The sequence below is a fragment of the Vulpes vulpes genome, chromosome 4, assembly GCF_048418805.1.
Source record: "Vulpes vulpes isolate BD-2025 chromosome 4, VulVul3, whole genome shotgun sequence".
NCBI lineage: Eukaryota > Metazoa > Chordata > Mammalia > Carnivora > Canidae > Vulpes > Vulpes vulpes.
Genome location: NC_132783.1, coordinates 58814928 through 58839855, shown reverse-complemented (window position 1 = coordinate 58839855; position 24928 = coordinate 58814928). Strand labels below are relative to the sequence as shown.

Here is a 24928-nt window from a genome sequence, read left to right as displayed (position 1 = left end):
TGGTGTTCTGGTGTTCCAGTCTCCGTTATAACCAGCAGACTACCAAGTCTAGGATATGCAAGTTTTACTTTCCTATACCAGGAGCAAAGAAAACCCAGTAAATAAAACAGTTGGTAAAAGTTCACCTCATGGTCATTTTTCCATTAAATAAAAAACGATGGAAACTTTAAAATGTTAACATTATTTAAAAGATATTTCTCCCCTAACTAGGATGAACTTTTCTTCAAGAGACCTAGTTGGACTACCAAAAGGAAGTTTAGTTTATTTCAAACTTCACTCTTTGGGTCATCTGCATTAGATCCCGGGGGTGTGGAGGAGGTGCTGATGGGGAGGGGGGCTGATGCTCATTCCAAATGCAGATTTTTTGGTCTTGGCCTCCGGGAAGAATCCTATGGTTCTTAACTCCTAGGAAATTCTGTAATCTTGATCTTGATTTGTATGTGTGGTATAATACAAAAGTATATTTGGGCTTTGCTCTAGGTTCCTGCCACAGAGCTGCTAAAACTCTTGAAATTTCCTGATAGGAGTGATTTTTGTTATTTGTAATGAGTGCAGGTTTATGCTAATGAGGTCATCTGGTGGGGCCCCCAGATAGCCTCAGGATTGTGCTGGTCACCAGAAAGACCAAGTAATTAGACCACCTGATCAACCTCCAGAAGCAGATGTGGGGGAAGGTGCTGGAAGTTGAACTCTATATAGACTCTCGAACAGGGAGGTTCAGAGAGATTCTGGGTTGGCCAACTCATGGAAACGTTGGGAGGGTGTCAAGCCCCCGCATCCTCCCTTTCCTTGCCCTGTAGGTCTCTTTCATTTGGTTGTGTTTGAGTTCTATCTTTTATAATAAGCAGGCAAATGGAAGTAGTATTTTCTGGAGTTCTGGGAGCCATTCTAGTAAATTATCCAACCTAAAAGGGAAGCGAGTTCCCTTCCAATTCCCTGCCAATGTTATAGTCAGGATGGACAGAAGTGTGGGTTACCCACACTTCTGGGACTGGCATCTGAAGTGAGTGAAGGCACTCCTGTGGGACTGACAATAACTCTGGGTAGTATTAGAATGGAACTGAATTGAAGGACATCCAGTTGGTGTCCAGAGAATCAGAGAATTGGCTGTTGGTGTTGGAAAACACCCTAGAAATATGCTACCAACATAACACTGAAGTGTATTTTATTTTTTCTTAAATATTTAATTAAATAATTTATTTAAAAAATATTTTAAATTCAATTTGCCAAAAAAAAAAATATTTGCTGACATATAACACCCAGTGCTAATCCCATGAAGTGCCCTCCTTAGTGCCTGTCACCCAGTCATCCCATTCCTCCACCCTCCTCCCCTTCTGCAAGCCGTTGTTTCCCAGAGTTAGGAGTCTTGTGACGAGGATGTAGAGAAAGGGGAAGATTTTATTTATTTATTTGAGAGAGAGTGAGAGAGTACGAGGGTAGGGAGGGGCAGAGGGAGAAGAGAGAGGGAGCCCGATATGGGGGCTCCATCCCAGGACCCTAAGATCATGACCTGAGCTGAAAGCAGACCCTGAACTGACTGAAACATCCAGGAGCCCCCTGGGTTCTTTTTGGTTTTTGTTTTGCATGCATGTGAGTGGGGAAAGGGAGCAGAGAGAGAGAATCTCAAGCAGACTTCCTGGAGAGCACAGAGTCAGGGTCTTAGGGTCTCAATCCTATGACCCTGAGGTCAAGACTTGAGCCAAAACCAAGAGTCAGAAGCTTAATGACTGAGCAACCCAGGCGTCCCACTGAAGTATATTTTCAATAGAATGTCCAATGGAGTTTATACATGCTTCAATATTACAGTAGAAACATTAGTGTAAGAGACAAATCATAATTCTGCAAAAAGAATTTTATTTAGTGGTCAGATCCCAATGAATAATGCGTCATTGCTTGATTCTGTTTAAATGTGCTATTTAGATATACTCTTAAGAAAGTGTACAATGCATCACCAAAAGCTGTTTAATTTGGATTGTGTAGAATAAGAGAAAACCTCACAAATCTTGGTTTTCTGGTAAAATTTTTAAAATATAAAAATGAAAAAACAAACCCAAAAGCAGTATTCAAAAATAATAAATGTCACCTTGGATTATTTACAGTAAAATGCCTTTTTCCTAGGAGAATGCTCTCTGCTTGATTTTTTTCTCTCACATTTCACCTATCACTCATAGGTATCTGATCCTTCTCTAGGATTTCTTCCATTCCTGTCTTGCTTGAAACAGTCATCTATCTGCTCTCTCATCTTTGAGTCTTTCTCTGATACTCCTATTTCCTATGCTTAAATTCCCAGTAAATCCATTTAACAGACATTTGTTGAGCACCTACATGTGCCAGGCACTGTGCTGGGAGGCAGAGAAAAATACAGAGATGAAAAGTCATAGACTGCTTCCTCAAGAATCTGAGTTTGGATTGAATTAAAAAACAATGTTTTTCACATTATATTCCACGAGATCCCAGGCTCCTATGAAGTGTATCTGGGGACTTCTTGAAGCAAAGTGCACTCATGGAGGGTCTGTCAACATGGCCCACTCCAGGGCATTTTGAACTTAGAATTTTGCCCTTTATAAAGTACAGTCTCAAAGCCTGGACTAGAGCTTGCATTCTAAACTTCGAGGCTGGAAAGTGTATGTTGGACAGTAGGGGATCAGCCATGCCAGTTTGTTTTGGGGTGAAGGGTAATCTTTTGATTGGTTTCTACAAATCCCAAGTATGAAAAAGACCTTAACCCCCCCCCCACACACACACACACACTAAATTTGAGCTATAGATACATATAAGGAAGCTCTCCTTTGATCTGGACTTGCAACAAGATGCTCTAAGACTCCTTTTATAAATGTCCAGCAGAGGCTCTTTTTATTACCTCCACAAATACTTCTTTGTGCTTTCCTGTGAACATTTTCTTAGCTTTGAACATAAAAGCAGCAAATTAAGCCTGTGGGTCACCTTTTTTTTTTTTTTTCTTTTTCTTTTATCAGGGTTGAACCCAAAACAAGCTCAGCTCTTGCATTTGGCCTACATCTTCTTTGTCCATGAGGCCATGAGAGACCTATGGTGATTATTACTTAAAGAAAGAAAAGAAGGCAAACCATGAAATATAAAACAAAAGCCATACATAGCATACTATGGAAGCAAAAATGAAACCATGCCCTCTCTGCCCCCATCTTGTTCCATGCCTGGCAGACCACATCCCTACAAATATTCACATTTGGAAATATTTCTCAGTCACAGTAAAGTCCAAATCATGGTGGTGGGTTTGTAGCACATTCCTTTCATTGACTCCACATAGCCGACCACCGAACAATGATGAAGGGAGTTTTGATGGGCAAGTTCTTAACCCCATGCCTTTCCATAGATTACACAGGGTCACACCTCTATACAGTCTCCATCCAATTAAATGATGCTCAATCCACTCAAGAGTATAAGTGCCAGATTCAGAACTTCCTCATGAGCTGGTTCTAAGCCCTTTGGATCTGAAGGCAACTTTGGGAGTTGGCATTATTCCCATGTTTCATTTGGCCCACCCTACTCTTGGTAGGGTGATCACGATGTCTGAAATATGTGAAGAGAATGAGAAGAGTAGGGAGTCTCAGGAGAGAGAGGGAAAAGAAAAGTGATCATGCACAAGCTTCTTGCTCCATCGTGCATATATTTTCAGTGTAACAGCGTGTATTTCGACACATAAGGGCTTGTGCTTTTTAGTTAAAGAAAGAACTTGCCCTGAAAAGCTCATTTGGCAAATGTGGCCATGAACATGTGTGTAAAATGTGTTAGGTTGTGTACCAAGTCCTGTGGGTGTGTCCTCCTGGTTCTTCCCCCCCATCACACCCACCTCCTCAGCAAGGAAAAATGGATCAGTTACACCTGGTCGGTTTGATATTCAGAAGCTTCAGACAGGCTTTCTGAGAAGCTTAGGAAATTCTCCTGGTACTCGGAGCAAACAATCTCGTAACGGTAATGCCGGAACTCCACAGCAAAGGTGCCAAAATAAGACAGGAAGCACATGACCAGACCCCACTGGACCCTGGCTGCATACATGTGGATGCCCTGGGCCATGAGGATGAAATCTGGGGAGGAGCAGTCAAGGAAAGTACTCCCATCAGCCACGTTAAAACCACGCTCTTTTCTGGACAGACAGGTTACAAGAAAAGTCTCACTCTCCCCCTTCATTATCAAAACTTAGTTTGACAGCTTGCTGAACACACCACTTGCATGAATAATACGAAACAACAGGACTGAGCTCTTCCTTTGTGCCAGACATGCTTCTAAGCGCTTTCATGGAAAATCTAACTTAATCCTCACAACCATCCTATTATCCATCAGTTCATTTAAAAATAGGGAAACTGAGGCCAAATGGTTAAGTAACTTGCCTGAGGTCTCATCACTGTTAACTGGTAGAGCTGGAATTCAAATACAAGGACTCTGACTTCCAGGCCAGGCATGCAACTCCACCTACCACCACCTAATAAACTGTGAGATCAGTAAGAGGATTAAAATTCCAAAAAATTAGTTCAGCAGAAAAATTAATTTATCTTTTAAAAAATCACTGCAAGTGACTGTGGATTCATAATCATGATTCTATCTGTAGAAACAATTCTGAACATATCAAATGACTCACTACCTACACCTAAGCATTGTCTCTGTAGTGCTATTAGTAATATGTAAGTGGCCCCTCTTCCTCGTCTGTCTAGTTTTCACTATTAAAACAATAAACAGGGCAGCCCGGGTGGCTCAGTGGTTTAGCACCGCCTTCAGCCCGGGGTTTGATCCTGGAGACCTGGGATCGAGTCCCACGTCGGGCTCCCTGCAAGGAGCCTGCTTCTCCCTCTGCCTGTGTCTCTGCCTCTCTCTCTCTCTCTCTGTGTCTCTCATGAATAAATAAATAAAATCTTTAAAAAAAAACAATAAACAAATGAGACTCCTATGCCTGAATATATATGGAGTGTACACGTGCACACACACCAGTATACATGAGGCAGGAGCTGGGAGGAGAACGTTTCAAAGCATGCTTCAGTAAAAAGCCAAGAGGCCAAGGACTAAATACATTTTTTAAGAAAACCCAGAAATGCTCCTTTGGAATTAGTTCTATCTTCAGAACTTAGACTTAAAATCTTGGGAAGTTTTCAGAGAGTAAAAGAATACGGAGACACTACTTCAGCCAAACTTCGCTCTACAGAGAAGGCCTGGATCCATTCACCTGGGAACCAAATGTTCAGAATCAACACGGATCAGAATTATTTGATATAAGCTGAAAATGCAAAATAAAGTCTGTACACACTCTTCTGATTGATGACTCACAATACTGGCAAAGCATTACTAGGGCTTACGCTAATGGGGAAGGGCTAAATCTTCAAGTAACTGGCAGAATTCGGACCTTTTTACTCATAAAATATTTTGTCACGTGGCTAGCAATCAGCATGATTATTGGCTTGATTTTCCAGTCCTTAAATGTTCTCTAATGTGTGCAAAACTTCAAAAAGTGAGGAAAGAAGAAATAAAGACCCCAAATACTCCAGTAACTACAGGACATCTGTCAACCATAAATGTAGGCGAGAGGGTGTGGTGGTTAAGAGTTCACACTGCGCCTGACGCCTGAGCGTAAATCGAGATCACCGAATAGCATATGGCCTTGGGCAAATTAATCTGTCCTTACTATTCTTACTTTTTTTTTTAAGATTCTATTTATTTATTTATTTATTTATTTATTTATTTATTTATTTATTTATTTATTTGAAGAGAGCTAGCAGGCAGGAGCAGAGGGAGCAGCACAGGCAGAGGGAGAAGCAGACTCCTCGCCAAGCAGGGAGCCTGAGGAAGGGCTGAGCCCAGGACCCCGATATCATGACCTGAGCCCAAGGCAGACGCTTAACTGACTGAGCCACGCATGTGCCCCAGTCCTTGTTAAATTCTTACTTGTTAAATGAGGATTAAAGGAGTTGATACATTTAAAGTGTTTAGCATAACGCCTAGCACCTGGTAAGCGCCCAGTAACTGTTGGCAGTACCTGCAGAACCTGCGGGTTTGGGTTAGCTGTACATTCCAGCCGCCAGGAGCCTCATCCCCTTCCTCTCTTGGTTGCCCTGAGCTCACAAGATCTCTGCCCCACCTGATGAGTGGCTGACCTGATTGGCTGCACTGGATCTGACCGGCTTCTATTGGGCCACCGTGCTCCCTGCCGGACTAGTCCCCGCGGTGGTTGGGGTTAAGCTTTTCCTGGTTTGTCTGCCTGTTACTGAATGATAAGTCGAATTCCAGGGTGTGAGGGAGGAGGCTTGGCACATTCTCCTCTGCAAATTAAATTACACGAAATAATAAGGCCATTAATACAATCATAAATTAACTTTTTAAGATGGAAGGGAAAAAAATCACAATTTTCGTTATGCATTCTGTGTTTTTCATCAAGGGAAGCTTTTACATCATTAATGATAAAGAGAATGCATGACATCATTCCTACAGATAAAAACAATTTTGAGAAGGCATGGCTTGCTTTATTTTTAGTTTTCCATCTCCTCTTTGGCATAAAAAACAGGTCTCTGGGGGATCCCTGGGTGGCGCAGCGGTTTGGCGCCTGCCTTTGGCCCAGGGCGCGATCCTGGAGACCCGGGATCGAATCCCACGTCGGGCTCCCAGTGCATGGAGCCTGCTTCTCCCTCTCCCTCTGCCTCTCTCTCTCTCTCTCTCTATCATAAATAAATAAAAAAATTAAAAAAAAAACAGGTCTCTTCTCTTTTGTCTAAGATTCTGAGATAATCTGACAGTACAGCCTAATCTATTGGAAAGGTAATTTTCTCATCTATGTATCTGTGTTTTAATCCCACTGCCAAAGAACCTTTTCACATTCAAAGGATACAGAGGACCACACAGAGAGTGATAGATGCTGACAGAATAACTCGTGGAATTCCAACTTTCCGTCCTTCGTTCTTGATGTTGACTTTGAGTGTCAACGCAGCCTGGATCCAGCAGGTCAAAGTGCCGAACCCAAAGGTCAAAGAAGTTCCGACATTATGGATTTCTTCATCATTTGTGAGCTAAGGGGTGAACAGATAATGACAAGGAGGCCCGTTTAGAAAAGACACGATGGCCATTGGAACACCTGAGGGAGAAAAAATAAGTAAGGTAATGTCTCAATAATGGGATGATAGGTTTTGGAAAAAAGTAGAGTCCTTCATCTCCACTGGCTCTTTGTATCTGTTCTCAAATGGTCTGAACTCTGAGGGGAGAAAGGTTTTGGTACCCCCAAACCTCAAAATATTTGTCTAGAATAACCACTCAGGCAGTGATAATCTATTCCTTGGGTTTATCTTCCAGAAAAGTGTGGAAAAGTAAAAGAAAAAAGCAGGTCAGTTACATGGAAAAGAGAAATGTCAGTTTCTACAAACATGCACCCCAAACTTTGTTTTCCAGACTAAGAAATGAGACCTGGGATCTGGCTGTGTATTTACTGATGGGAGAGGACCAGTTCAAAATGGGTCAAGATTTTACTGACATAGACAGCTAACAACACTTACTCCTGCAAGACTGGCCTGTATAATGTGACCAATTCAACGTTAATGGGATTTTGTTTTATTTTCTTTTTATAGTAAGAAAATTGCCACCTAATAGCTTTTTCCATATTTATAGACCCATTAAAGGACATTAGTGTTTGAAGATTTCTGGTTAAGGCTTTTATAGAGGTAACAGGTTAAAGGAGACCCATTTGGGTTATTTCATTTGAGGGTTAAAGACATAAACTCTCCAAATCATTACCTATGATGTAAAAAATACACTGGTCACTTTAAGAAAATAGTGGTCACTTAAAACATCTTTAGCAATTACATATTTTTTAATTACACATATAAGAAAATAAAATCTATAGTTGAAGAGATGGCTCTTACAAAATGGTAAAATATTTTTTTGAATTGCCATTGTCTTCAGATGTTTTATTGTTTGACATTGCTGTGAGAATAATGGTTGCATCACATCAATATTGCTTTCCTTTCACAATGTTTTCTATTGTTTTTGGCTGTAGTATTTTTTCCTCTTCTTTGGAAAACACCATTTTTTCTCTCTTAGCTCAAAAGACATCTTTTCAAATCTTACTTTAAACAACAATTCCTCAAATTAAATTTTATTTCTAGGAAATTGGTTTTCCATGCTCTACATAGTCTATTCATTTATTATTTTAAACTTAATTTTAAAAATAGATTATATAATTACATGGTTCAAACTTTACAAAATTATAGAGAGTACTGATGGAAGATACTGTCTCCCGCCCCCACACACTAGCCACTTGGTTTCTTCACAGGCAACTAATTTGTTGTTTCCTGTGTATTCTCTGTAGATATTCCAGAAAGTGTTCATCATATGTAGTGTCATCGTTCATGGTTTTGAATATTTGTGGTTCACCAAAATCTCTGGACTTTAGGAAAGAACAAGAGGTACTCAGTAACTTTCATCCAAGCCCTTGTTGAGAGAATTGATAGTGAGCACTTTACAACATGCCAGCATCTGCAGTACAGATAGGCCGTAGCAATTCAATAAATCTGGCTTGACTTATTGGGATGACCTATCTGTCAAATGACCCATCAATTTGAAAATAATTATTCAGTTGCTATTCTGTGCCAGGTGAAGTGCTGGGGAAAGAGTTCCTGGTTTAATGAATTATCAGGACTAAGGGTTGGAACGAGACACAGTCTTAGAAAATCCAATACCATATTTTTTTGAATGCCTATGCTATTTGGATTTCACTCCATTGAAAGGGAAGGAAGTGTCAGGATTGGTATATGACTGCAGGGAGGAAGTTTCTCACCACGGTGTAAAGCACAGGTTGGAGGACACTGGGAAGGTATTGAAGGCATGGCAATCAGACAACTACTGTTCCAGTGCGGGGGTCTCCTTGTCCATCTTACAAATGGAGTCATTTGAGTCAAGAGTTGGATGATGGTATTGGCAAGGGAATTTTTTTTTAAGTAAGCTCCATGCTGGATATGGAGCTTGAACTCATGACCCAGAGATCAAGACCTGAGCCGAGCTCAACAGCCAGATGCTCAACCAACTGAGCCACTCAGGCATCCCTGCGGAAATTATTCTTAAATATTGTGACCCTGGGCTTCTACATTTCTGGGAAGAAGAGTTAGTGTTAATGTATCTTTATACAGGTCATAGGTGTTCTAGAGAAATTCTAGGTTTTCAAACTCGATTCCCACGTGAGCTTGCTAATATGAAGTACAAGCTTTTATCCAAAAAGGATGTTCAGTGTTTAGTTTTAGAAAGGCAATGATCCTCTTATTTTTCTAGAAAGGTACATTAGGAGGCAATTTTTTATGAGAAAAAGTATAAAGCACTTTGAAATCCTTTGCAGAAGATACATGGCTATATTAGTAGCTACCTCTCCCCATGGCTGTGCTGTACTTTCAAAGCATAGTAAGCACCTTCACTTCAACGTGAACATACGCAGCTTGGGCTGAAGACTAGAAGGACTGGCTGCTGGAGAACCCATGCTTATTAGGAACCACTATTAGCATTATTTAAAAGATTTGTGCAGAAGCAGTGGCCATGACAATCATATATAGGCAAAGGATGAGAAGGAGGTAAAAAAAAAAAAAAGGCCAAATAAAGTACCTGAAAATTACCAAGTAAGGTCATCCCAAAGGAAGCCAGACACAGCGCCACCAATCCACTAATATTCAACCACGGATTTAAGACCTTGGGCTTCAGTTGTATGAAGCGTAGAACAGCTACCACAAGAGCTGGGGATAAAATAAAATGTTAAAATGCAAAAATCTAAATCATACAGCTAGACAGGCAGTGTTCTAAAGCCCGTGTGCAATATTAAACTTTTCGCCACGGTACTTTTTTAAGTCTCTGAAGGGGCAGATTATTTTTAAAAGAAATTTTTCATGCAATGCTTACAATTATTTGGACGTTTTATTATGCCTAACCTGGGGGAAGCAGAGAGGAGTTGAAGCAGCAGCGCTGTATGTTATTCAAGTGATGCAAGGATGACAGAGCTGCCACTTGTGTTGTTCTCAGAGTTTTCAAAAGCAAGGTCAGCAAAGGACACATTGGCTTAGAAGAATATCACAGAGGCCTGACACGACAATTAAGACAGGGATGTGACAATTCATGGCATGAGAACTCACTAATTCAACCACCTTCTAGTATAACAGTGTTAGAACAGACACAGCAGGAAAACATGGGGACGAAGACAGGGTTCCACATCTAGATAAACTTGCTGGTCCCTGTGCCAGAAATCATCCCTGGGGATAGGAAGGAAAAAGACGAGGCAAGTGTCCAAATCCCTTGATTACTGGTTTATTCTCTCTTCCCTCTAATTCTATCTGGAAGTGACCATTGTCAAAGGACGAGGATCGTTGATCTAAATTAGAGCAGTTATAGTAATTAAATTGTGAAATATGAATTTTAACATAGCAGATGCGGGGGTTTTGTATGTACTAAAAACCATGCTGATTATATTAGGAATGCTCAATTCTTCTATGATGTTACTGACTTTAAAAGACCATCTTTTGAAGCAAATTTTTATGGGAGAGTCAGAGAATAAAGGAATTTACCTAGATTTAAACCTGACCTTTCTCTTTTAAGTTATATTTATTTAAGTAATCTCTATACCCCATGTGGGGCTCAAACTCACAACCCTGAGATCAAGAATCACATATTCTTCCAACTGAGCCAGCCAGGCACACTTCAAACCTGACTTCTAAGAGTGACCTTGAGGATGGTCCATACTCAAGCCATGAATATAAGAATGCCCTTTTATTAGTTGCTTAGTGCAGGGGTATTTTCATGTTTATACAAAAAGTTGGGAGAGGTTAGTCTACAAATAAGAGAAATAAAGTGTTTGCAGTTAATATAAATTATATACATATAAGGAAATGCACTTACTACTTCCTAAGATGATTTATTTTGACACTGAGGATTAACAGGGAGGACAATTAGAAATTCAAGAATTACCTATTTATACAGCAATTAAGTAGGTAATTATTTGCTAAAGGTTTTTATCTTCATTATAGGCCCTTATTAGTAGTCATTAATAAAGGAAATCCATCCATAAATTTAAATTTCCTAAATTTGCTGAATTTCATAGTTTCAAGCTACAAAGTGAAGCTCAGCAAGTTGATTTTCAGTTCCAAGTACCTCTGATCAAAGATTAGTAAACAACTTGGTTGATACTTGGATTTTAGAAACAAAATAATAGTAAACCATAATTTATAAAATCTCAAATTGTTCAACTCTGATTTAGCTTTTAGTATATTTATGTTTCATCTAATTCCCACTAGCAGTCATAGAATTTATAAATGATACTTGATTTGAAAGAGTTCCAAATCTCATGGTTTGAGGGATCTAGTTAGAAGTTATAATATATCTGATGTCTACTAATAATAACAACAAGTATTCCAGAGGGTGAAAATAATCAGCACAACTTCTTACTACTTTCTGGATGGGAATAGGGGGAGGAAGTGGAGAGGAAAGATCCCAGATAAGCCCTCTGACACAAAGAGATCATCAGATGAAGAGTTCAGTAAATTAAGACCAGAAGCTTCAACACAAGGCACCATGGGAGACACTTGCTATTAATTGTATATGGATATTAGAACATAATGACAAAATACCAAGACATCACATTTCATTTATTTTAAAAATGACTAGTGAAAAGTATTACTCTAGCAGCTCTCTGGATGTCATTTAGTTTGGAGGGATAGGATTGTTCTAGAACTTTGGCTGAAGCCCTAAAACCATTGCTGAGGAAGACACAGATGGCTCTTCATGTTGACCTCTTCGGTCCATTTGTGTGGAGAGGAAGAGGCTCAATGGCCATTTTCTGGGTTACTCACTTCTCTCCAGTAAACATAGGACATGTATCATCTTCTGGTCCCAGCACTGCCAGCCCTCCCACTTGTAATATGATGATAAATCATTTTATCATGAACAGATGATGAAATTAAGCAGGAAACAGAATACCCACTTGGAGACATGAATCCAACCCAACACTCCCAACTTCCAGAATGGCAGTCCAAACACCACACTCTGCCCTCTTTGCCTATTAACACCATTACTGATCAGCTCAGACTAAGCAAAATTTCCTTTAAATATAGATCGATTCGGGCATTCCTGGTGGCGCAGCGGTTTAGCGCCACCTGCAGCCCAGGGCGCGATCCTGGAGACCCAGGATCAAGTCCCACATCGGGCTTCCTGCATGGAGCCTGCTCCTCCCTCTGCCTGTGTCTCTGCCTCTCTCCTCGCTCTCTCTGAATGAATAAATAAATCTTAAAAAAAAAAAAAAAAAAGATTCGATTCATTGGGGGGCACCTGGGTGGCTTAGCGGTTGAGCATATGCCTTTGGCTCACATCGTGATTCTGGGGTCCTGGGATCAATTCCGGCATTGGGCTCCCTGTAGGGAGCCTGCTTCTCCCTCTGCCTGTGTCCCTGCCTCTCTCTGTGTGTCTCTCATGAATAAGTACATAAAATCTTAAAAAAAAAAAAAAGATTTGATGGGCACCTGGCTGTCTCAGTCAGTAGAGGTGGAATGCCTGGTTGTGAGTTCAAGTCCCACACTGGGCATAGAGATTACACTTAAAAAAGGGTTCTAGTTGAACTTTTAAGGTGGTGGAAATTATAAGCTTCTAGTCTTTTAACAGTTTTATTAACAGGTTTAATGGAGGCAGATTCAGATTATCAGTTATAAAGTTCTTTTCAACCAAGTAGTGATTTAATTATACATGCTTGAAAATGACTTCTGAGCAGTGGGGTGATTTCAAAGCTGCCTTATATATGCTGACCAATTTTTACCACATTGATGTTCTGATTGGTTTCTTGGTTTCATTAAAAATTTTAGTTTCGGGCAACCCCGGTGGCCCAGCGGTTTAGCGCCACCTTCAGCCTGCGTGATCCTGGAGACCTGGGATTGAGTCCCACCTCAGGCTCCCTGCATGGATCCTGCTTCTCCCTCTGCCTGTCTTTCTCTCTCTCTCTCTGTCATGAATAAATAAATAAAATCTTTTTTTTTTCTTAAAGATTTTATTTATTTATTTATGAGAGACAGAGAGAGAGAGAGAGAGAGAGAGAGGCAGAGATACAGGCAGAGGGAGAAGCAGGCTCCATGCAGGGAGCCCAATGTGGGACTCGATCCCGGGACTCCAGGATCACACCCTGAGCAGGCGCTAAACCGCTTAGCCACCCAGGGATCCCAATAAATAAAATCTTTAAAAAAAATTTTAGTTTCACTAAAAATTTTATCAACAGTTTTAGAAAAGATTTTAAAACCCATCCTTAAAAAAAATAAAAAATAAAACCCATCCTTCCATTGTTTATGGTATTTGGAATAGTCCTTTGCCATACAAGTATCTTTTATTTATTGTAAAATAACACAGAGAGTAGAATAATTGCCTATTTTCTTTTTTTTTTTAATTAAGATTTTATTCATTAAACATGAGAGACACAGAGAGAGGGAGAGAGGCAGAGACACAGGCAGAGGGAGAAGCAGGTTCCATGCTGGGAGCCCAACATGGGACTCGATCTGGGGTCTCCAGGATCATGCCCTGGGCCAAAGGCAGGTGCTCAACCGCTGGGCCACCCAGGTGTCCCAGGTTTTATTTTTTTATTTGAGAGAGAGCAGCCCGCAGAGACACTGCACGTGCATGAGTGGCGGGAGGGGCAGAGGCAGAGGGAGAAATAGACTTCCCGCTGAGCAGGGGGCCAGATTCAGGGTTAGATCCTAGGACCCTGCAACCATGACCCTAGCAGAAGGCACATACTGGGCCACCCAGGTCCGTCTATCTATCTATCTATCTATCTATCTATCTATCTATCTATCTATCTATCATCTACCTTAAAAGTGGGCTCTACATCCCATGTGGGGCTTGAACTCACAACCCTGAGATCAAGAGTCACATACTCTAGGACTGAGCCAGCCAGGTGCCCCCAGTTGGGCTTTTAAAGTTCAAACTCAAAATAGCAGCTCTTCATTGTAGTTCTAAACTGGTGCCTGGCCAAATTCTTTTCTTATTTGTTTAGTTTTATTGTTTATGCATCAGTAATTCCTATTTATGACTGCAGTAGAACACGGCAATCAATGTGTTTTGGCTGAAGGAGGGGAGAAGCTGCTATTAGGTGACGGAAATCATTCAGCTATCAGCTTTATCTTCACAACCTGTCCAGAGCAGAAAAGAATATTCCTTTCAAGAAATTTGTCTTGGGTCTCTTTTAACCCCCTTGGGGGAAATAAAAATGTAGATTCGGACAAAGCGCATAACTAATTGTGTAAAGAAAATAATTGAGTGGATCTTTGATTAGTCCATCAACAAGATAGAAGATCTTAGCGAACTGATTTTAATAAATGCTACACGGACTCATTTGTAGATTGTAAATTATAATCTAGATGGCAGATTATAAGCAGTGATTTATAGGCAGTCGAGGTTGTTTCTTAAAGTCGGTTATGCCGTCTAAAGTAATGGGCTGAGACCTAACAGGGACTGGCCTGGGGAAAGCCTTCTCCTTTTTGAGTAAGAATCGTTAGTAAATGGATTCTTTTTCACTCCCAGAGTTGATAAATAAATAATTGTGGGCTTCCTCCCCCTGAACACTCATCTTCATCAGTTTTGTGTCTACCAGATGGCATTAAAAAGGATGGAAGATAATAAAGAATAAACACTGGATATACTGTGATACCTCAGAGGGGGAGCTAGTAAAGGCTTTAAGTGCTTCTTGCTGGAACAGGGGAGGACCAGAGAATAAGATGATGACAAGCGTCATCTGGAAGAGGGGAGCTTGTTTTCGTAACTTTGTTTTTGGAAATGCTTTTGTAATTAGTTAATCATAAGCTTTATAACTGGATAACTCTGTAAGCTGTGCAAATTGGCATTTTTAAGATTACAGGCTAAAGACGATTGGGAAATATCAATTCATCTCAAGAATATGAAGGAAGTAGTATGTGGCTTCCAACATCTTCACTGGTTTCTTTAAAGCCCAAATGGAGGACAAACAGCTTGTGACAGCTTTTTAATAAGGGCAGTCTCCTGTGTGTCGTGATTAGATGAGGTGGTATTTGCAAAGCACTTAGCATTGTGCGTGGAATATAAATGACTGCTATTAATTATTGTTATTATTGCACCCTGTGGGGGATGATCATATGAGTAGGTACCAACCTGCAGGCTTGTGTGTTGTGCCTGCAGGCAGACTGGGAAAGGTCCCTGACCCTGCAATTCGAGATTCTCCCTCGGGGCTTTGGGTTCTGTTAAACGCAAATAGCTTGTTAGCAGTCATTTATGCCTTGGTGTCAAAAGTAGGGGAAAAAAAGTGAGAATTAAAGCTGGTGGTGGCTGAGGCTGAGGGCGGTGAAGACAAAACCTGACCAGCCAGGACTGGCAGTGCTGCCCACATGGGCACCAGCTGCAGTAAGGACTGCCTTTCGCAGAACTGGGGTCTAGCTGGGGTATGAAAATCCTGCCTACCAAGGGCATGATGAGAAGAGCTTCTTCAAAGATCCAGCAACTTCAGCATTAGGGTTGTACCTGACATACTCCTTAGCAGTGGCGCAGCAGTCCATGCCTTCCAGATGCTTCCTGCCTAGGCAAATGGCCTAATGTTGGGGAAGCCTGGGTGGTGACCCAGGCTTTTGACCCAAAGAGAGTTCCAGGGAAGGACCTTATTAACTGCAGACAGGTCCCCTCAGTGTGCTTCTTGTTGACCTCACAAATTCAAGGGGGGCCTCTTGGGCCTCCCTGGGAACGGTCTCCATGTTTCTCATCTTGTGAGCCTTCTAAAACTAAGATTGTGCCTGAGTTGCATGTTGGACCAACCATCTCCCTTGGTTTTCCAGTGAGTTCTATAGGTCTTTCCTTTTCCTGCAGCAAGCATTAAAAAACAAAAAACAAAACAAAACAAAACAAACCCCTTAAGAACGAGTAGAACTTTTTTGGGTGAGGTTCTACATAGATGAAATAACAGGTCACCTCTCTGGGAAACAGGTGCCACAAAGGCTGAAATTCTCACCATCCATTTCCAGAAAAACATTGTTGAAAAATTTAGCTGTCACTGGCCCATCCTCCACAGCATGCCAACGATGATCTTAGCTGACCCTTTGAAAGACACTGAGGAGACTGGCCTTGGGAAGATTAGGTATGCAAAGGTGGTGTGGAAAAGGATAGAGAGCTTGGCTGGTTCCCTCGATCCTCAGAGGGAAGCACTCACAGAACAAACCATGGTCTTGGGACCCTTAAAGAAAAGTACGGAATGGAGACTAGACCTGAGTACCAAAGGTCTCTTCCTTTTTTTTTTTTTTTAACCTATATCTCCATCTGCCATCTTGGTATGCATATATATGTATAGGAGACGGTGTCACCCATGTTGATGCTGACCTTGAGATTTAAAGGCAGTGTGTACACACATCAATATTTATCAGAAAGCCTAGGCATTTGTCATCCTTGCCAGTGAAGATATAAATAAGGCATTATTTTTAACACAAATGTATTTTACAGTATTGCATTCTCATGCAGGATTTTATGGCATGTGAAATATATTATTTCCTGTGGCAAAAGAAATAAAATCAAGAATACACTGAAATGATAAAGGTGACAAAGGAAAGAGAAAAGGTGAGGTAATCAGCGTGAACATAAAACTATGAGAAAAAAGACCCTCAGAATGAAAAGCCAGCTTCAGCATATTGACTTGATATGATACCAAATTATCAGCTAAGGCCATCATGCTTTTTTTTTTTTTCCATCATGCTTTCGATGTGGGTTTGGGAGTACTTAAAATAAAAAAGAAATGTACCGAAGCCCATAAAGTATTCTTTCCACTCTTCTTACCTAGGAATGCTGCCATGTTCATAACTTGACTAAACACACAGCTTGCAGGAGGTTCGTCACCTGCAATACTTGAAAATTATGACACGTTTTATTATTATTCTATTAAAATCTGTCACTTACAATGGACTGAATGTCTGTGTTCCTTCAAAATCTGTATGTTGAAATCCTAACCCCCAATGTGATGCTATTAGGAAGTGGGGACTTTGGGAGATATTTAAGTAACGAGAGTCGAGCCCTCATGAATGGGATTAGTGCCCTTATAAAAGAGATCCCAGAGAGCTGTCTCACCCCCTTTCTGTCGTGTCAGGACACAACCTAGAAGAGGGCCCTCATCAAAACCAGACTGCTGGCACCCTGATCTTGGACCTTCAGCTCCAGAGCTGTGAGAAATACATTTTGGTTGTTTATAAGCCACCCAGTCTATGCTACTTTGTTAGAGTAGCCCAAACTAAGTCACTCTCCCAACTTCTCCTAGGATCCAACAGATCAGAAGAGATTATCAAGTTACCTTATATATGGTGCATGCTTCACACCAGGTTTTCTGGAAAACAAAAAACCTAGGTTAAAGTACAGTTATTTGCGCACAGGTTAGCTTCACCAGTGGGGAAATTTTTGTTAAGGATATTGATAAACAATTAATTATCCAGAGATCAGCTTTACCTTTCAGCTGAATTTAACGGGAAAATCTTGTCATCTTCCACAGCTATAAAGTATCTACAAAGAAAGAACAATTAAAGTTTACAAAACAAAGAAAATTTAAAAAAAAGATTCATTTCCCATTTTTACTAGACTAGCCACATTAAATCATATTTACTGTTTTTCCCAACTGGAAAAATCTCTCTTACCATAATGTTTACCTATAGCTCACTTAGGCCTTTGAAGTTCAAATGTGATTATTAATACTATTTCTTTAATTTTCAAAACACCCCCAAGTGAATGGTAATCATTATAATTTGGAAACTGGAAAACAAAGAAATAAGACCTTATAACTTTGGTTATACACTAAAATTAGAATTCAGATTTTCTAATTTCTCTTAGTGAACTGCAAGGAACTGAAATAATGTGCTGGAAGGGAAATAGTACTTGAAATAATCAAGTGTGGGAGCATTTTGTGATAAGCTAAGACTTCCAATGCAACAATATTCAAATTATAAACATATCAAGCCCCGTCACACATCAAAACTGGACTATGCACCAGACCATGAATGGAATCTTTAGCATGTTCATGTAATGAGCAAATCTTGCAAATAATGAATCCCCATCACCAGTTTATGGAATGTTCATTACTGAAAGAACACAGGAGCACAAAATAAAACCAGTGTCCTTCACTACTTGCTTTGCATAATGTATTCCTCTTGCTATTTACTTTGGATAATAGAAGAAGGGAAGACAAAATGGGGACTTTAGCAAGGTTGAATCAGTAAACCTTACGTTAAAGTATTTATAAATTCGCTTATATAGGTATGCCATATACTATCAAAACTACATTTTGATATGCATCGCACCCAAGTCCTTAAATAATTAAAAAAGAGAATACTCACACTATCCATAATCCAGCTGAAGTAAACAAAGTAAATACAAGAGGTAAAAACATCCATACGCTGCATTTCTTCCCATCCATGCCTGTACCACTGAAATAAAATCAATAGGCATTAATAACTAAGGCAAAAATTTACCTTAATCTTTCAGGGAGGAAAGAAAGTTTACACTCACTGAAAAAAAATTGTATTTTATGAAACCATGATCCAAATCAATCTATTACTGCCACTCACACTTGTGGAGATCCCTTACGCAGTTAACAAGGATAACTGCTATCTAGCATTAGCTTAAATATTCCAGAGCCTTAGTTGAGAACTAAATGAGAAACTTCTTATAAACACATTTACCTTATATAAGCATCGATATTTTTAAGAAAGGACGAAAGGGTTTGGGTTAAGACTTTCAGAAAGACTAGGTACCAAAGGCTTATTCCAACCTACTTTTTAAAAAAAAATTTTATTTATTTATGATAGCCACACACACACACAGAGAGAGAGAGAGAGAGAGGGGCAGAGACATAGGCAGGCTCCATGCACCGGGAGCCCGACGTGGGATTCGATCCCGGGTCTCCAGGATCGCGCCCTGGGCCAAAGGCAGGCGCTAAACCTCTGCGCCACCCAGGGACCCAGGGATCCCTCCAACCTACTTTTAGTGTTATTATTAACATTTATGGATTTATGGCTCTATGGATCTGGCATGTACACATGTCTACAGCTTGGCAGACAAGAGTGCTAGGAACAAATGCTTACTAAATAAATTAGCAATGCAGGAGGAAATGACACAGGCTTTGCAAATCCGAACTTTTCTCATGACATGTTATTGAGCAACTATCTCCAAAGACTCTAAAGATGACTGTTTTGGAAAACAATGCATTGTGTATAATTCTAAATTAACTCCAATAAACACAATGGGAGAAAAGAACAGATGTCCGGCATTTTGGATGTTATATATGAAAGCAAAAATAAATGAATAAAAAAAATTCCCCACAAAAATGAAGTGAAAATGAGAAGTTGCAGGAGTGTGTATCAAAAATTGACCTCCACAGGTGACCTGACAGAAGAATAATGCAATTAATAGGTAGCTTTACGGAGATATAATTGCTCATTATTTTGAGTTTTATAGTGAATCACAAGTTGCTTACGAGTTTGAACCAGCACTGCCCATATCTGAGCACCTCCATGATACCTGCTTTTGCACGCTGACACTCACTCCATGGACCTTCCAAGTACTGGGATCAGAGAAATAACATGACCCTCCCTTGAGGTTGGTGATCGATAAGGAAGGTCTTGGTTACCAGAAGTGACCTACCTGATAAAGTAGATCTTTCAGGTGAGGGGCAGACACCTAAACTTAATAATGTGTCTGTGAACAGTCATGGTGTAGTCTAAACAGCTGTCTGGGTAGGGATGTTAAATAAATGACACAATCTAGGAGTTGAGGGACATTAGAGCTACTTTCAATCAATTTAATCCAGTCTAATCCAATCCAATCCAATTCACAAGTACTGACATCCTGCTTAGGCCAGGTACCATACCGGGTAGTGGAAATAATTGAGATGAAGTCTCATGAATACAACTATTTATGTGTAACAATCTATACAATACATAAAAGCTGTTCTAGGAACCAGTGGTGCCTGGCTACCCAGTTTATGTAATGTGGAAGGATGATGAACACTTTAAGTACATCTACTATGGCTAGTCAGTGTCTATTCATTTATTTATATCCAGAAAATTGTGGGCTTTTAATAAAGCAATCATTTTGCTGACAAAATTCATTTCATCATTGGCCAAGATGTAGAGTGAATACAGAAAATGGGAATGTTGATTGAGCATGTAAACCAATTATTCTAGATCTGCTCCTGAAGTCGGATGCTCTGACAGGATGAGCACAGATGAAATGGTTACACTGGAATAAGAGTTCAGAGACCTACTAGTTCTTAAACTTAATGTTGCCAATAATTGATTCCACGGGTCTGAGCCACTTACTTAAATCTGTAATGCCATTTCCCTATCCTGCTGCATGAAGACTGAATTTTAAAAGAGGGAGGACACCAAAGACTATGGTCTCACAAGAGTGGTAGTACCCTTGGAGGTTAACCTATGCACAGTATCTTATATGTCTGCAGTAACAGAATGCTCCAGTGTACCACAATCAGCAGCCCGTGGGGAACTCCTGCCTCTTAACCATTTTTACAATAGACTGGTGAAGGGATCCTGGATGGCTCGGTGGTTCAGTGCCTGCCTTCAGCCCAGGGCGTGTTCCTGGAGACCCGGGATCGAGTCCCATGTCGGGCTCCCTGCATGGAGCCTGCTTCTCCCTCTGCCTGTGTCTCTGCCTCTCTCTCTCTCTGCCTCTCATGAATAAAATCTTAAAAAAAAAACCACAATAGACCTGTGAATAAAACAATGCCAATGTGTTCAGATACAGTGGAAAGTACAATTGTCAAATGGGCAGATACTCACAATGGTACCCCTTATAGGAACCTCTATCTGGGCAACCAAAATCTGGAAGCAGGAAAGTAGAATGATGAGAGTTGAGAAGGTAATTCTAAGACCATGTAACAACAGTTTTACATGCTTCCTTTAAAGAGAAGCAGAATCGTGGAATGGAAATGGTATAGTGGTGCACAGGATTGAAATCCACCTCTGTCACTATCTGTATGATCTTTAGCAAGTTATTTCATCTCTTAAGTCTTAGTAATTATGATGATAATACTCGGTAGGATTATGCTGAGGATTAATGACAATGTAGGTGAAGCACCTCACACATAACACATGCTCTGTAAGTGGCAGCCATGCCAACTCTAACTGCCAAGCAGATCAGTGCCTGTGTTAGGACAAGGTACTTTCCCTCCAAGGCAGGGCTCAGGACAGCTTAACACTGTCTTCCTCTCTGGGCTCCTGCTTTTCTTTTCTTTTCTTTTTTTTTAAATTTATTTATGACAGTCACAGAGAGAGAGAGAGAGAGAGAGAGAGAGAGAGGCAGAGACATAGGCAGAAGGAGAAGCAGGCTCCATGCACCGGGAGCCCGATGTGGGATTCGATCGCGGGTCTCCAGGATCGCGCCCTGGGCCAAAGGCAGGCGCCAAACCACTGCGCCACCCAGGGGTCCCCAGGCTCCTGCTTTTCTAGAAGAATGCAGACATCCTTCCTGCTATCGTTTGATATCTTTCAGTATGCACTGCTCTTCTAAATTTATTGTCAAAGCATCTAAGATAGCTAATGGCTACTCTCCTAAATTATTTTATTTTTGCTGGTTTAATTCTCATAGGGCAAACTAATATTCAAATTCTGGGAAAACTATACTGTATTGATTGCCTAATGATAGATGAAATTGCCCTCTCTTAATTTAAATGGATGCCTTGGGAGGTGAAAAGAGTAAGTCTGGATAGTTGTGTTATTAGCTTCCAATGGAACTCCTTTGGAGCTTCTTCAGAATTTTACCTATTGGGTACGCCATTTCTGTGGGGTGGGGGCAGGCATCAGTGACAGTGGCAAATTCACATGCTGTTGTAAGAAATAATACACAGAGATCCTGTGTATCCTTCAATCTCCCCAATGGTAACATCCCCTACAACCATTGTACAATATCAACAATCAAGATACTAACATTGATATAATCGCTGACCTCATCCAGATTTCACCAGTTTTGTTTTGTTTTGTTTTGTTTTTTGTTGTTGTTTTTTTAATGATTTTATTTACCGGGACGCCTGGGTGGCTCACCAGTTGGGCATGTGCCTTTGGCTCAGGGCCTGTCCCAGTCTGGGAATCCAGTCCCACATTGGGCTCCCTGCAGGGAGCCTGTCCTGCTTCTCCCTCTGCCTCTGTCTCTGCTTCTTTCTCTCTGTATCTCTCATGAATAAATAAAATATTTTTTAAAAAATAATCTTTCACTTGCATATTCAGAACCATTTGTTTAAAAGATTGTCTTTTCCCCCATTGAATGGTCTCGGCATTTAACAGGGTCTTTTGCAGAGCAAAAGTTTAAATTTTTTTTTTAAAGTAAGCTCTATGCTCAATGTGGGACTTGAATTCACAACCAGAAAACCAAGAGTCTCATGCTCTACTAACTATACCAGGCAGGTGCCATGCCCAAAAGTTTAATTTTGATTAAGATCCAACTTACCAAGATTTTCTCTTAATGGATTGTGTTTTTGATGTCGAATCAAAGAATTCTTTGCCTACTCCTTGATCTCAAAGATTTTCTATTTTTTTCTAAAAGATTTATAACTTCACATTTAAATCTGTGATCTAGTTATGTCTTTTGTTTTTTTTTTTTTTTTTTAAGTAAGCTCTACACCCAATGTGGGGCTTGAACTCATGATCCCAAGATCAACAGTCACATACTCTACTGACTGAGCCAGACAGGCACCCCTGGTTATGTCTGTTTATTTCCCTCCTTTCTATCTATCTATCTATCTATCTATCTATCTATCTATCTATCTATCTTCTATCTATCTATCTATCTTCTATCTATCTATCATCTATCTGAGATTGCAAGCCAAGGAAGGGGGGAGGGGCAGAAGGAGAGGGAAAGTGAGAATCTTAAGCAGGTAACACTGAGCACAGAGCCAGATGTGAGGCTCCATTTCACAACCCTGAGGTTTTGACCTGAGCTGAAATCAAGAATCCAACACGTAACCAATTGAGCCACCCAGGCGCCCCATGGTTATGTCTTTTTAAACTATAGATCTCTATTGTCTTATTGAAGTGGGTTAGATCCTAGACAGTTTATAAATCACTTTGACAAGGATCAGGAAATATGTGATGATCTAAGTCAGTTTTTTGAAATAATAAAGGAAGAGTCTTGTAATGAAGAACACATTCTTTAGTCATAATACACCCTACCATACCAGGTTCTTTGGGCAACTGACAAATAGGAACTTAAGAACAGAACGATGAAGGGTGTGTGTGTGTGTGTGTGTGTGTGTATGTGTGTGTGAATGTGGAAGGCTCCCTTCCCTACATTGCCTCCTTATCCATCTTTGAGTTACTTGGTATTGCTAACCTATCAATGCCCCATCTGACATATCTTGGTCCTGTTACTTCTTTCTCCCTCCCTGGTGGGACTGTATTAACTGTAGTAGAGGTCACTGTTACATATACTTTTCTGTCCAAAATCAACTATTTGCCCTTCTTTAGCCCATATGTAGCTTATAAATTATTACTTTTTAGGATTTTATTTATTTATTTATGAGAGACACACACAGAGAGAGAGGCAGAGACGCAGGCAGAGGGAGAAGCAGGCTCCCTGCAGGGAGCCTGATGTGGGACTCGATCCCAGGACCCCGGGATCACAACCTGAGTCAAAGGCAGACACTCAACTACTGAGCCACCCAGATGCCCCCCATGTGTAGTGTATAATGTGACCAAAGACCCTGCAGTAGAGAAACAACACTGATGCATTCTCTACTCCCTGTGCTGGAGGAGGATTTGGGAGGTGGCAGCAAATAACATTTGATTTGGTTACATTTCATGATATTGTCTGAGCTGTTCTGGCTTGATAAGTTTAGATATTTGATTGGAAGTACCTCTGCAAAGAATAAATGAATAGATCTATTAAATTAACTCTCTTCACTGCTTCATTGTTATCTGAGAATTAAAAGTTGAAACTGTGATGGTTCACTTTCTTCTATCCTTCCAGACCCCATCAAAATAAATTGGTCCATTGTTTCCAGTCACATTAGAAAGTGTCACTCAAACTTTACTTACATTTCCTAGCAAGGACACAGTCTAGTCTTTCCTTGAGCTATAGCAACACAGTGCCTACAGGCTAAGAGAGTACATTTCCCCTTGTCTTTTGAGGAAATAGGGGGAATGGGGAAAGAACACTCCATACACCTAAGATACTTGTATCTTTCCATTCTGAATTATACTTCTTTTTATTCCGTGTAACATTTACTCTATTGATATTAGCCTTCCAATAATACTGCATAGTAAAGAAACTTAGGATCGTCCCCGTGTCTCAAATGCTAAACTATATCTAGAACAATAGCACCTAATGAATTTCTGACGAAAGGAGAAGAGCCAAAATTGCACAAACCTTCTTGAAAGGAGTCTGGCATTTAGATTTGGTTTGGAAGGCTCTCCTCCAAATGGTATCATTTATCCAAATGATTTGCAAAGCTGTTATCCAGATGGTCAAATCCTTCTAAAGAGCCAATACCAGCTCTGTGTATTCTCTGTACATTTCAATTGTGTGTTCTTTTCTTGCAATAAATATTCCCAAAGCTTGAGTGATCTTCACTCTCCTTCACCCCATCTGTGGCAGGTGCCTAGTGGAGACTCTTCAGTACAGAGTCAGAAGCTGAAAATCCTGATCTGCCCCTTGCTTCCCTGAAGCTTCGGTTCTTCCTCAGAGAGAACCTGAACCGTATCAAACATAAGTGGTGGCTCCCGCTGGTGACGCTTTTGTTCTTCTGTAAGTCTTCTGGCTGTAAATCCTCAAGAGAATACATGGCCATTGGAAAATCTACAATCTCTCATGGAAGCAAATGCACTGTTAATTTAATCACACTTTACCTCGGCACCTGAGTCCAACTATCTCAGCACCTGAGAGTCCAACTGACTCAGAAGAGGGGTTGTGATAA

General features: G+C 40.5%; 1 protein-coding gene across 4 annotated transcripts in view; it reads right to left on the bottom strand.

Moving 5' to 3' along the window:
* Positions 1-1834: 1834 nt before the first annotated feature.
* Positions 1835-24928, bottom strand: part of TMEM150C (transmembrane protein 150C) — a 74261-nt gene continuing 51167 nt past the window's right edge. For 3 of the 4 annotated variants that reach the window (XM_072755834.1, XM_072755835.1, XM_072755836.1), the window contains exons 2-8: positions 18342-18431; positions 17461-17514; positions 17309-17341; positions 16801-16868; positions 9598-9725; positions 6848-7025; positions 1835-4064 (exon numbers count right to left, since the gene is read on the bottom strand). In XM_072755834.1, the coding sequence (XP_072611935.1) occupies positions 3856-4064; positions 6848-7025; positions 9598-9725; positions 16801-16868; positions 17309-17341; positions 17461-17514; positions 18342-18421 (750 nt within the window). In that variant the 5' untranslated portion in view covers positions 18422-18431 and the 3' untranslated portion in view covers positions 1835-3855. Of the gene's footprint in view, positions 4065-6847; positions 7026-9597; positions 9726-16800; positions 16869-17308; positions 17342-17460; positions 17515-18341; positions 18432-24381; positions 24404-24928 lie in introns of those variants that run through there. The other variant, XM_025998196.2, reaches the window with a different exon arrangement.